Source organism: Macaca nemestrina, chromosome 5, assembly GCF_043159975.1.
Source record: "Macaca nemestrina isolate mMacNem1 chromosome 5, mMacNem.hap1, whole genome shotgun sequence".
Lineage (NCBI taxonomy): Eukaryota > Metazoa > Chordata > Mammalia > Primates > Cercopithecidae > Macaca > Macaca nemestrina.
In genome coordinates this window covers 39,762,594-39,776,404 of record NC_092129.1, presented here as the reverse complement: position 1 = coordinate 39,776,404, position 13,811 = coordinate 39,762,594, and the positions used below count along the sequence as shown (strand labels likewise).

At 34.8% G+C, this 13,811-nt stretch overlaps 1 protein-coding gene and 1 long non-coding RNA gene across 7 annotated transcripts in view; one reads left to right on the top strand and one right to left on the bottom strand.

Annotated features, from left to right (window-relative positions):
* Positions 1 to 13,811, top strand: part of LOC105465656 (HBS1 like translational GTPase) — a 97,776-nt gene that overhangs the window by 18,787 nt on the left and 65,178 nt on the right. Inside the window, exon 5 of one of the 6 annotated variants that reach the window (XM_011714211.2) lies at positions 147 to 2,432. The exons of 4 other annotated variants lie outside the window; for them this stretch is intronic. In XM_011714211.2, coding sequence (XP_011712513.1) covers positions 147 to 1,615 — 1,469 coding nt within the window. In that variant the 3' untranslated portion in view covers positions 1,616 to 2,432. Of the gene's footprint in view, positions 1 to 146; positions 2,433 to 13,811 lie in introns of those variants that run through there. One more of the 6 variants, XM_071096485.1, reaches the window with a different exon arrangement.
* On the bottom strand, positions 1,030 to 8,005 carry LOC139363310 (uncharacterized). Its single transcript, XR_011623382.1, has 3 exons — positions 7,875 to 8,005; positions 6,279 to 6,477; positions 1,030 to 1,166 (listed from the first exon to the last, which is right to left on the bottom strand). It is a non-coding gene; the product is annotated as an uncharacterized lncRNA (long non-coding RNA).

Sequence of the window (13,811 nt, the reverse complement as noted above, 5' to 3'; positions counted from 1 at the left end):
GATCAAGTATCACTTTATTCATGTCATAATCAAAAGAAGCATTTAGTAATTAAATGCCTCATTTCATGTTTCCTTTTGGTTGCTGTGACTGTCTTCTGCGTGTATCAACCTATTCATCTGAAAATTAATGGCTCTTGTAAGGTAAGGAGTCTTATTTTCTTCTTCTGAAGTTTCAGCTGATAATGTTCAAAGTTCTTATCCTCAGTCAGCAAATCATTTGGATTATAGTTGCAAACCCTTTGATTTGTCTAGCTCAGTAGGAAAATATGGATTATCTCATAATTCTTCAGTTCCAAGTCACTATTTACTCCATAGAAGAAAGAAACTTGACAGACTTAAAAGTGAAAAGAAACTAGAATCATGTAAGTTAACAAAAGAACTTTCACTAGCTAACCTAATTCATGATATGTCAAGAGATTCCTGTGAAAGTCAGCCATCAGTCAGATTATCATCTACAGAGAGTCTGGAAAGTCTACTGTCAAAGAACGTAGATGCTGATTTGTTGAGACTTCATGCATCTGAATGTATTTCCAAAGATGATTCTGCATTGAAAGAAATGCCAGATTTAAAGCCCGTAATCATAAAGAGCACAACACCGAATAATACTTTATATATTCAAAATAATTCGCTATCTGATTTTCAAAACATTCCAGTATGGGACAGTTTAGGAAGTTCAAATAATCATTTGTACTTAACTAGCTCATTGGAAAATATGACTGTTGATCATTTAAATGCTAGTAAAGAAACTGAAGTTGGAAGTGTTTCTTTAGTTGAACAAAGTGCTGAGAATTACATTTTAAAAAATGATAATTTGCAGTTTTCTCAGTGTGAAAGTCCATCCCTCACTGAACTGTTTCAGGAACACAAAGAAAACAATATAAGCCAGTGCTTTACTTTATCTGACCTTTATGACCAGTCATCTGCCAGTTTCACAGATCTAAGTTTGGGATCCTTTCCTCTGTCACAATTAGCAAATCGCTGTCAGTCTTCACCCGGAATATCAGAATTAACAGGATCTCTCTCGTCATTGGCATTTCATAAAGCTTCTCCCACAAGAGACCTTGAGAATTTGTCACTTTCTGAATTGATTGCAGAAACAATTGATGTAGACAACTCTCAGATTAGGAAAGAGTCCTTTGAGGTCAGTTTATCTGAAGTGAGGTCTCCTGGAATAGATTCAAATATTGATCTTAGTGTCCTTATAAAAAACCCAGATTTTGTTCCAAAGCCTATAGTAGACCAATCCATTGGTCCATCATCACGAACTAAAGTTCTAAATTCAAAGCTAGGGAAGAATTCCAATCTTGCTAAGGATAATAAAAAAAACAATAAAGGCTCTCTGACCAGGAAACCACCTTTTTCTCTCTCTTGGACCAAGGCCCTTGCTGCTAGACCTTCAGCTTTTGCCTCAACACTGTGTCTTCGTTACCCACTGAAAAGCTGCAAGCGACGCACCCTTGACCTCTATAAGACTTTTCTTTATAGTAGACAAGTTCAAGATGTAAAGGACAAAGAAATAAGTCCTCTTGTAGCGATAACACCATTTGACTTCAAATCAGCATCACCTGATGACATTGTAAAAGCTAATCAAAAAAAAGCATTTACTAGAGAATAGTAACAAAAGAAAAACTTGATTGCTGTTGTAGAGCTTTTTATTTTTAATTAAAGTCTTCAGAGGAATCACTTTATATTATGGGATTCAAATTGTGATTTTTATGAAAATTGTCCTAGGTCAGTTGATTAGTTGATACTTATTTTTGCACTGAATTTTTTTTAAACTATACCTTCTTTCAGTGATAACTGGCTTTATTTAAGTTGGTAACCTATACTGAGTATATGTTTACAAAGTGGATATGGAAACTTGATGTTGTGAAATCAGACCTCAGATATTTTTGTTTGAAGCATTCAACTTTCTATGTTTTTTATGACAAAGTATTTTTTTCTATGAAATATTTTTGTGCTTTGTTCTTAAACGAAAATGCCAGCATTTGGGATTATTATAGTTTAGTGTGAAGATTATTCTTATGTGGCACAGCATAGCTGAGACGTTATATTTTAAAATATGATATAATTCCTAGTCTCATTATTTTTCTGTAGATAAATACTAAAATTTTTCTATTAGAAAAATCTTAAAATTCCTGACTTTTGAGAGTACTGTGGAGATTGTTGAAATACATTTTTGATAATAATAAACTGAAAATCTTTTAAGGAACCATGTAAATATAGAAGTTGGATTAATATGTGAATTATTTTTTTACATTTTTAAAAACCATTTGTCCTAAATATACACTTTAAAATAAATGTATAAAAAGTGTTTTCAGGTATGGTTGCATGTTCTTTGAATGGAGAATTTTACCAGATGTCTTTAGCTGCTGCTGCTGCTGCTGCTGCTGCTGCTGCTGCTGCTTCTGCTGCTGCTTCTGCTTCTGCTGCTTCTTCTGCTTCTTCTTCTGCTTCTGCTTCTGCTTCTTCTTCATTATTATTATTATTTCTTCTTCTTTGTTATTATTATTACTTTATTTTATTTTATTTTTTTGAGATAGAGTCTTGCTCTGTCATCCAGGCTGGAGTGCAGTGGCGCGATCTCGGCTTACTGCAAGCTCCGCCTCTGGGGTCACGCCATTCTCCTGCCTCAGCCTCCCGAGTAGCCGGGATTACAGGCGTCCGCCACCACACCCGGCTACCTTTTTTTTTTTTTAAATTAAAAAAAAAAATTTTTTTTTTTGTAGAGACAGGATTTCACCGTGTTAGCCAGGATGGTCTCCACCATCTCCTGACCTCGTGATCCGCCTGCCTCGGGCTCCCAAAGTGCTGGGATTACAGGTGTGAGCCTCCGCGCCCGGCCTGTTCTTATTTTTTTAAGATGGAGTCTTTCTCTGTGGCTAGGCTGGAGTGCAGTGACAGTGACACTCACTGCAGCCTCCGCCTCCTGGGTTCAAGCGATTCTCCTGACTCAGCCTCCTGAGTAGCTGGGACTACAGACGTGTGTCACCATGCCCAGTTAAGTTTTGTATTTTTAGTAGAGACGGGGTTTCACCATGTTGGCTAGGATGGTCTTGATCTCTTGACCTTGTGATCCACCCCCTCATCCTCCCAAAGTGCTGGGATTATAGGCATGAGCCACTGTGCCCGGCCTAACTTGTTCTTTTCAGTAAGTAATGGAATGTGGAGTTTTCCTTTTTGCTACTGACAGCTGTGTGCCCCACAGTGACAAAGTTTCAGCAATGGGGGATCAATAAAAGCTTTTCCAATCATTAGAATAAGTATGTAATTAATCCCTTAAAGCAGTGGTTCTCAACTAGCAATCAGAATCACTGGAGGAATTACTTCAGAACACAGACGCTGAGGCTTCACTCCATATATGCTGAAGCAGTCTCTGAGGAATGGCACTTGGGAATGTGTATTTTCAAAATTATTCCCCAAAATGTATATTTCTGTTTGAGAATCATTGCCTTAAAGGGAGAAATCAGTAGAATGGACTTATTAATGCCAAGAATAACATCTGACTGACTTGAATGAATGATTTCTAGAAATAAGGAATACCAAGGAAAAATGCTACTTAGGAATTATAGCTTTTTGCATAAAATGATGGAGATATTATTAGTATTCCTTGCAAAAATATAATACAGTAGTATCTAAAATGTTATTTTATTTTTTTGAGACGGAGTCTCACTGTGTTCCCCAGCTTGGAGTGCAGTGGCATGATCTCGGCTCACTGCAACCTACGCCTCTCAGATTCAAGTGATTCTCCTGTCTCAGCCCCCCGAGTAGCTGGGATTACAGGTGCATGTCACCATGCCTGGCTAGTTTTTGTATTTTTAGTAGAGATGGGGTTTCACCACATTGGCCAGGCTGATCTCTAACTCCTGACCTCAGGTGATTCGCCCACCTCGGCCTCCCGAAGTGCTGGGGTTACAAGCATGAACCACCACGCCTGGCCAAATATTTTTTTTAATGAAAATGAAAAGGCTGATCTTTTCCCAGTAAATATTTTTTCTCTGGCAGCTACTTTACTGTACATTTGATAATTTTTTGTGTTACTTTTGTTTCTGTTTATTTTCAGAATGACATTCCAAAATTTTAATCTCTGTGTGATGTTTTTCAGTATTTCGATGGGAAAAGTTAAGATGGCATTATGTCTTTTTTTTTTTTTTTAAACCAAACACTTCTTGATTTCTTGTGATGTCTTCAGGTTTTTGTTTTTTAATTGAATATATCAGTGCACCATAATACTAATGGTTAGGAGATCATTTAAATCACAAGCTATATTTTGTGATTGATTTTAAAATTTTAATTATCCCAGTGGTTGAGATTGTTTTTCTAGTCTTGAACCTTGGTCAAACATTTTAGTAACTTTGAATTAGTGTATGACTGAACTAGATGTATATATTGGCAGTCTTCAATTTAGGAGTGAATTAATTAATTATAAGAGTTTGTTTGTAACTGATGATAATTATTGATAGGTTAAGTGCTGCACGGGTGGTCCACATTGCACATGAATCCTCAAATACTTATGTAATCTATACTGTAGTTGAATATTGAATAGCAGCACTATTGTGTTACCTCTTTTATAACAAAGTAATTTTCAAGTGGAAATGCAATACTTTTAAAGCCATATAGTAGACCTTGTCGGTTGAACTAGGTCTCCATTTGTTGGCTGATTAGGGTTGTAACTACCAGGTATGAGATTCTTTTGGTGGGGAAAAAAATTATATATTATAGGGTGGTAAGAGATGGCAACGATATCTTAAATAGGTTTCCAGGCTTCCTATTTTCCTTGGCTTGGCTACTGGTCTGTCAGGCATGTACACGACAAGTACTTGGCTGTTGACTAAGGGAATGTCACAGTCTCTGAGATTGCAGAGGTGGAACTGAGCAGACCTTTCCACCTTCCACCCTTGGCCATTGGTCCTTGGTAAAAAGCCAAGTGTCTTTGCTTGTTCATGAATATGCTCCTTGTGATTGTTGGCACTAAGTGTATATTCTGTACCAGCTGCTGTTTATTGACTGCTGTCTTAGTAGCTCAGGTATGCTAGGTGTTTTAGTTTACTTTACTTTCCAGTTCAGCTATAAATTTTAAGATGCAAAGCTGTTTTTATTTGCATTATGATCAAGGGCATTAATAATTTACTTTAGGAATAGAAATAATATTGTAATTATATTCTAAATGATATAAAATACATTAAAAACAATTTTTGCTCTTCACTCTTTTTGGTTTCTTAAAAGATCTGATGTTGTTCATGGATGGATGTTTTGTCCTTTTGCATTCTAAAGTGTTTAGTTGGCTCTTTTGGATATGATTCTTCTTACAATAAATTGCCAAGAACCAGGGTTTCATTTCTGTGCAGAGCACTTTTTAAAACTTTTCCTTTTTAAAACCTTTCCTAGTTACTAAACTGGCATTTTAACCTTTTTTTCTCCTTTTAGCTTTGAATCTGTCTTTCTTAAACTTGCCTTTTACACTTTTTCTTCTCATATGTAATGATAACTATAGTCAGTGTTTTATATTTAGTTTTTAGTATTCAGTGGGGGGTCATGTAACTAATTGTCATACCAGGGATAAAACTAATAAGGTGCTCATTTTTTGTAAGTAAAAGAAACCACTGAAGATAAAATACAGTTAAAGAGAAGAATAATGAGTTCTCTTATGATTATTTCCCTTTTTAAATTGACCCTGAATCTATATGTGGACCATTGCAAATAAACAAGTATACATTGTATGTTGAGAAAGAACTGTGTATCAACATGTTTTCTCTTTTATGTTCATGCAGGTATATATTTGGTTATAAAGTCAATTTTATAATAGTTCAGAAATTGTTTTATATATAAACAGTAGATTATACATAAATAATGTGGACTAGACAGGGAGGGATTAATATGAATTTCTATACTTGTTTTCTTTTACCTATATATTTATAATGACATAAAGCTCAGTTTATGCAGTTACACAATTTTAATTTTTAGATTGTAAAAAATTTGTCACATTTTGAGTTTGTATATATTTTGTAAAAGCTACACAGAAAGAAATGAAAATTCTGAGATTTTCCTAAATCAAGTGTAAAAACATGCAATCTATCCATTAGGATTTTCTATATAAACTTGATATTTCCGAATGATCTTTTAATCATTTATGCTGAAAGTACTGTTTTATTTCTATAAACAAATTAAAAAACAAACTACCTGTTTGTGAAAATTTTCTTTTAAGATATTTGGCATTTAGAATTCTTGCTTTCCATGGGGTAAAATTTTATATATTCTTTTTACTGTTTAGGACTCACCTAGAAATACTATATAAGTATAGGTTGTGATGAATATTGGCGATGTAATTGCAGAGATGACAGTGGAAGGCAAAGGAAATGATGAGCTGGGTATGGTGGTGGCATGCACCTGTAGTCCGAGCTCTTTGGAAGGCTGAGGCAGGAGGATTGCCACTTGAGCCCAGAAATTCAAGTTCAGCCTGGGCAGTGTGGTGAGACCCTGTCTCAAAAAAAAAAAAAAGAAGTGATAAAATGCGTATTTATTTCTGAAATTGACAGGCCTGATATCTACTGGATGAGTGAAGAAAAGCGTTTTAGATGAAAGATATAACCCAAGATGAACAGATAGTATTCTTACGTCAAAGGGGTGGGGGATATATGCACACTTCAACACATGATTATCTTTATTACAGTGTGGCATATTATACCCTTCAAAGCTGACATCTTTGTCTTCCTCATCTAAGGTGCCACCTTCTCTTCTGTTTCCCGTCTTTGTTATTACTATCACCATCTAGTTAACCAAAACCAGGAACCTAGTATCATCCTTGGTTCATCTCTCTTCACCTGCTACTCATAATTGATTACCATTCCTGTTATTCTCACCTTACAAATAAGTAAATATACGTGTGTGTGCGTATAATATGCATACATACATAGTCGACTCTTGTTATTTACAGTAGTTATGTTTTATAGTCACTACAAACACCGAAATAATGAATACTGAACCATTGCTCCTACAGGAAATACAGGGGTAGGTTCCTGTGAGCCTCTCATAACATTTTCATCAATCAGTGAATACATAACATTGTTTTATATGTGTCTCTATTTAAAGACACCTTATTTAATGGACGTGTATAGCATGGATTCATTAACACCGAACTCAGGCCAACAGCACTGTAACTCATGCGTTATCTCCTTATCTAACATCGTTTATTTGTTAGGCACATCCTAGCCTTCTTGTGTTTAGAATACTAAGCACTACACTTACAGGCCATTTTAAAAATTATCAACAAAAAGCACAAAATTACCAACAAAAAGCACAAAACTGGAAAAAATGTGACACTAGGTAGACCATGAAAAGGACATTTGTTTACAGTATGAGAGCTGTAACAAGAAGGCCGACTGTCACCTTCCTCACCTCACCTGGGAACTTGCATATTGGATGATTTTTTTGCTGCTCTGCACATGTCCACAAGTGAGTGCAAAAGTGAGTAGTGATTTTGGGATTACAAGTAAATTTGTTGTGATTAGGTGAATTCACAATGTGGAACCTGTGAATAATGAGAATCAACTGTACATTTTTTGGCCCACTACTCTTGTTATTTTTCCTCTTCATTATTTTCTCCTTTATTGTTACTTTTCCTCTTTATTGTTACTTTTATTTTTATTATTTTATTTCCTGTTACTTTTCCTTTTACAGGCCATTAGCTTTTAGCAGAATTACCTAAACATCTAACTGGTTTCTTGACTTTTCAGTTTATTTTGGCCAGAATAAGTTTTCTAAACTAAAGATCTAATTTTCTCTCTCCCTATCTAAATCCTTTTATTTCCTGAGCCCCTTTATGAGCTCATTTCTGTTTTGTACCTGTTTACCCAAACCTACCCAAGAACACCTACCTGAGTTTCCTCTGCTTCTATAGTGCTTGCCTTTTTTCTCTCCCCCTTCCCTCCTGGCTAATCACTGTTTGAATGGTAGTTTCGATATCACTTTACTCTCAATCATGGGGTAGGGGAACTTTCATATGCACCCGTAGTTCACTGTTCTGCCTTTATTACCACCCCATGTGAAGTCATAATTCCTCTCTCACACATGCATAGACTTTCTGTTGTCACTCTGCTTTATTCTTAACAGCACTTATATCCTCTGACACTGTGTTTGTTGTATATACACTTGTTTTTGTTATGTTTTCTCTCTGCTCTCCCTCCACCCCCCTTCCACGTAAGTCCTACAAATATAGGAATTTTGTGTATTCACTGCTGTATTCCCAACTCAGAATATGTCTGGCACATAAACGTAGGCAAGGATTTTAAGTAAAAATTGAGTCTGTCTCCTAATATGGTCCCACAATCTTGTTCCTTAGAGGGAGCCACTGTAAATACACTGTTTCTTCTTTATTCTTCCAAAGGTTTCACTAGCATGTTACACATATGTGAATGTACGGATACATTTTTATACAAATGGAGAATATACTGTAACACTTGCATATGTATCACTTAAAGCATTTTGCAGAACTTTCTTTACTGCCATATACAGATCAATCTCATTTAACAGCTACCTAGAATTCTGTAATATGATTATACCATAATTTATTTAAACAGCCTCTGTTGATGAACATTTTAAGTGTTCCAGTTGTTATTGCTGATAATAAATGAACATCCTACATTTCTAGAAATTGAACTGATACACTTGAAAGTTTTGGATAGATATTGCCTAATTGCTCTTGATAGAAATTGATTTCCCTCCCACTAGTTTATGAGCATTTCTGCCCAAATTCTTATAGATAGGGGTATTATTCCTTTTGGTATTATACCAACCTGATAATTGGAAAATATTTTTTTCATTTATTTATATTTCTTATCTGTAAAGCTATATTTTTCTCCCTGTCTACTCTTAACTGCCCACTTTTCTGCTGGTTTATCTCTTGTTTCATGATTTTTAGGATGTGTGTGTCTGTGTATGTGTGTATGTGTATGTATATGTGTGGATCCATATGCACACATACATAGGTGCATATTTATATACTAAGGAAATTAGTCATAAAAATTGTTATATGCATGGAAAACACTTCTGACTTCTAGTTTGTCAGGTCATTTTTTTAGAAGATAGATTTTGAACTTTTATATATTCAGATTTATTAGCCTTTTTTCTTAGGGTTTTGGAAAGTTATGCTCCACTGTGACAAGATAATTTTTAAAAAAGTGTCCTTGTTTTTTCTAATACATTTGTCAGATTCATTGTTTTACAGTTGGATCTTTGATTTAGCTGATATTAAGGGCTAACATAGGAATCCCATTTCTCCACCATCTTTTCTCCGTGTGGAAAGATGGATTTATCGTAGTATCTTTTTAAATTACTATAGCTTTTTAGTACCTGTTTTAATATTTGGTAGGCTGTCTTGTTTTTTTCACTCCTTATTGTAGTTTTCCTGAGTTATCTCACATGCCTCTTTTTCCCATATGAGCTTTAGAAACAGCTTGTCTCGTTACTAAAAAAAGAAGAAAATCCAGCTGTAATTTTTATTGTTGTATTTAATGCTAGCAAGAGATTTCTGAAGGAAAAAAATACTGTCTCCAGAGTTGCCAAAGGTTAGATAACGTTAGACATTATTATTATCTTAGTAGATTTTCTAGTATTGTTCTAGTGTTAAGATGTAGAACCATCTCCAGTTGGTCATGGTGGATTTTTCTTTTAAGGTGATGGATTTTATTTGCTAACATTTTATTTAAGATGATTTCATCTATTCATAAAATTACTTGAAATTGTGTGTATGTGTATGCTCTTTGGATATTGTTTTTTCTTGTGATGGTTTTACAAAAAATTTAGAATGATTTTGTCTTCAAATAATTCAGTAGCATTGAAATGATATGTTTTAATGATAGGATTTATCTTTTCGAAGATTCTGGGATCAGTTTTGAAAGTTTTAATTTTCTTAGAAAAACATCCATTTCATCCAAGGTGACAAATGTGTTTGTTGTGCATCGTACCAAACATTGTCTTACTCTTTTAGATTTTTCTATGTCTGTAGTTACTTCTCTATTCTCATTTTCAGTGTGGTTTTCTCTCCTCTAGTCTCCCCTTTCTCTCTGCCCAGCATTTTTTTTTTTTAATTACCTTGCAATTTATTTTGTTTTTTCTTCCCTAAATTTTAGTTCCTAGATCTGTAATTAGTTCTCCTGGTTTAATTCATTACTTTGTAAGTTTGTGTATGACTTAATGTATTTTCCTTATGTTTTTTGCTTTTTATTTCCTATCCTTCTGAGTAGAATATTTAACATATATGCATTTTTAATTCATCTTAAAAGTTTTTATGGCCAGGCACGGTGGCTCATGCCTGTATTCCCAGCACTTAGGAGGCCGAGGTAGGTGAATTGCTTGAGCTCAGGAGTTCAAGACCAGCCTGGGCAACAGCCGTCTCTACCAAAAATACAAAAAAATTAGCTGGGCGTGGTGGCACACATCTGTGATCCCAGCTACTTGGGAGGCTGAGGTGGGAGGATTGCTTGAGCCTGGGGACAGAGGTTGCAGTGAGCCGAGATTGTGCTAATGCACTCCAGCCTGGGTGACAGAGTGAGACTGTCTCAAAAAAAAAAAAAAAAAAAAAAAAAAGTTAGTTTTTATTTATGGAATTTCTAACAGAAAAATGCAGAAAATAATGTAACAGACACTCATGGAACTAGCACTTGGTTTTAACAAGCTAACATTTTGCCACGTAAATTTCAGATCTCTGTTTAAATAAACTGTTAGATTAGAATCTAGCCTCATCCTTTGCTTGTTCCTTTCTAATATTTTAAAGTTGATATGCATAATTCTCACTTTATTCTTATTTAATTCTATCTCTGTAGTCATTATTTTTCCTATGAATACTACATTTGCGGTGGCTTGTGGGTTCTTTTCGAGTTACTGTTATTTTCCGGATAATCAACAATTTTAATTTTCATTTCCTTTTTAAGCCAAGAGTCCAAGAGAGTTTTAGAATTTTGGTTGTTGGGGAGTTTTGTTATTTTTGTTATGATTACTGGTTTTATTATACTGTTTATCAGAGTATCTGGTCTGTACTCTGTTTATTGAGTTTGTCTTTGCGACCTAATGTATTTCATAGGCATTTGTCTACAACACTGTTCTGTTTGCAGAATACAAAATACAATAATTTTCTGTTAGCTTATTTTTCTTTTTTTTTTTTGAGATGGAGTCTCACTCTGTCGCCCAGGCCTGAGTGCAGTGGCACCATCTCGGCTCACTGCAACCTCTGCCTCCTGGGTTCAAGCTATTCTCAGGCTTTAGTCTCCCGAATAGCTGGGATTACAGGTGCCTGCAATCACACCTGGCTAATTTTTGTAATTTTAGTAGAGATGGGGTCTTGCCATATTATCTATGCTGGTCTTGAACTCCTGGGCCCAAGCCATCTACCCATCTCGGCCTCCCAAAGTGCTAGGATTACAGGCGTGAGCCACTGCAGCCGGCCTGTTCATTATTCTTATAATCTGTTTTTTTTGTTTTTTTTTTTTGATTGGCGATAGGCTGAGAGTGGTAAGTTAATATATAACACTCTTGCATTTTTATTTCATATTGCCTGGAGAGTTTACTCTGTAAAATTTGATATACAAAGATACATGATCTTTCTATGGATTTGAATTTATCATTAAATTTCCCTTTTTGCTAGTTTTTTGCTTTTTGCCTTAAATTCAGTTTAGCATTAATATCATGATTGCTGCTTTCTCTTGTTTTATTTGTCCTTTCTTTTGCTTTCAATGTTTTGAGTCGCTTAGGTTTAGTTGTATCTCCTGTATTTATATACTTGGGTTTGGATAGAGAGTCTTTGTTTTAATAGATGGGTTCTTCTCATTTATGTTATTAATAGACCAGATAATAATGTCTGTCATTTTTTAAAAAGTTGTTGTCTTTTATATTTACATATTTTGATATGATTTGTGTTTGTTTTTATCTTTGTGTATTCTATGATAACTTGGAAATTTTATAGTTCATTTTTATCATGTAATAACATACTTTATCTTTTTAACTTCACTAACTTTAAAGAATGTATATTGATCTCTCACTGTTAAAAATGGAGATGTGAACATTTACAATTCACCCCTTTTCTGTTTCTCATTAATTGTGTTAATATTTTAAATTCTTAGGTAAGGTGTTCTCCTTTACACCTTTACACCTTTACTGAATTTATTAGCTTTTAAACAATTTTTTAAAACAATTTATTAAACAGTTTTTAAAAACAGTTTATTAGTTATTTTAAAAGTGATTTTGTGACCTATATTTGCATGACAAATGGAAAATAATAGTTTAGCATTACTCTTTCCTGGAGGAATTTGCAGCTGCTGCTCTACTGTTTTCTGTTGTTGCATGTTGCTAACTAGCTACCTGGATTCTGCCACCTCCAGTGTGGCTTTTATTTCTACAGGAGTTTCCCACTCTCCCTCTGTTCTTCTGAGCCCTGCTGGCTTACTTTTCCATTTGTCCTCCTATTTGTTTTTAGCATCTTTATTTTATCCTCTGTGTCTTTCTTTTAAGCTCTTGGGTCAGATACTGTATTTTCTTTGCTATACTTGATATCATAAAACTTTAAAAACCCTTTTTCTTTTTACATTCAACTGTTACATATTCGTCATCTGCCTTTTGTTTTCCTCCATATTTATTCTTAGAGTATTTACCTATAGCTTCTATGTCATGCCCTCTTTGAATATTTGAAAAGGGAGGGATTTCTTTTTTGACAGCATTTTATAAAGAATAATGGGAGGGGTGTGGTGACTGAGCTCGGACCACCTCGTACTCGTGAACTTGCTGTTTATCCTTAGGTCATGTTGCAGCAGTTTTCTCAGCAGTGTCAGTTTTCTCTCTTTGAGGCAAAACAGAAACAGTGAAAGGCTAAGTGAAATTCTCTTTCGAAGGTTTTTGTGATTTCCTTGTCCTTGGCGTGGATGGGTTCTGAGATTCTTCCTTAGCCTTCACTGTTGCTATTTTCCTTGTTGGGTCCTTCAGAGGTATGTTTCCAACTTTGGAGAACTCTGGCTTCTGGACAGAATCTGGAGTCCTATGTTTCTCATGTACACTGAGTTTGATCCACATTTCTGTTTGGTAAGATGTTCTTCATAGTTTGTGCTTTGGTATTATGACTGTTTCCTACTTTTTTGAAAATGCAGTATTCTGCTTTTCTTGCTGTCTCTCTTTTGGGAAAATGGGATGGGTGTCTTTTGGAAGAAGAGTGGGATAGAAACATCTTTGCTTTGGCTCTTAAAGTGAATGTATTTTTCCAAGGGCACTTGTTAGATTAGATACCCCCTTTTCAACTGTGAAACTAGACCGATCTGAGAGGCTTGTGACAATTTCTTTCTCGGTGTGTGATACAACAGGCCTTGTCCTAAAGATTTAGGAGCTTATGTATAATAGCTCCAGTATCACGTCAACTTGATACCACTAAACATTCCAGAAGATTTCTCTTTTTTCCCCCAGAGAAATTTTCAGTATTTTAATATATCTATAGTTTTAGAATGTGAACTTCCTAGTATTTACATAAATTAGCCTCTTCTGGTACTAAGTTAGAACTAACTTCTAAAATAATATATTACATGTTAACATATCTTAATTTAGACAATATTTTAGTTCATTTTGTTAACAGCAAATACATATAACCTTAGAGTGTTATTTTATAATTGTGTTATACATGCCCATGAATGAACTGCTAAAAAAGCATATATTTGGGGAATAAAATTGTGGAATAATCTTAATTTTCTGATGTTATTTTCCTTGCCACCTTAAATCTACCAAGAAAAAAAAACACCCCCAAGAATATGAAACTGAGTAACACAAAGTCTTCCACAGGA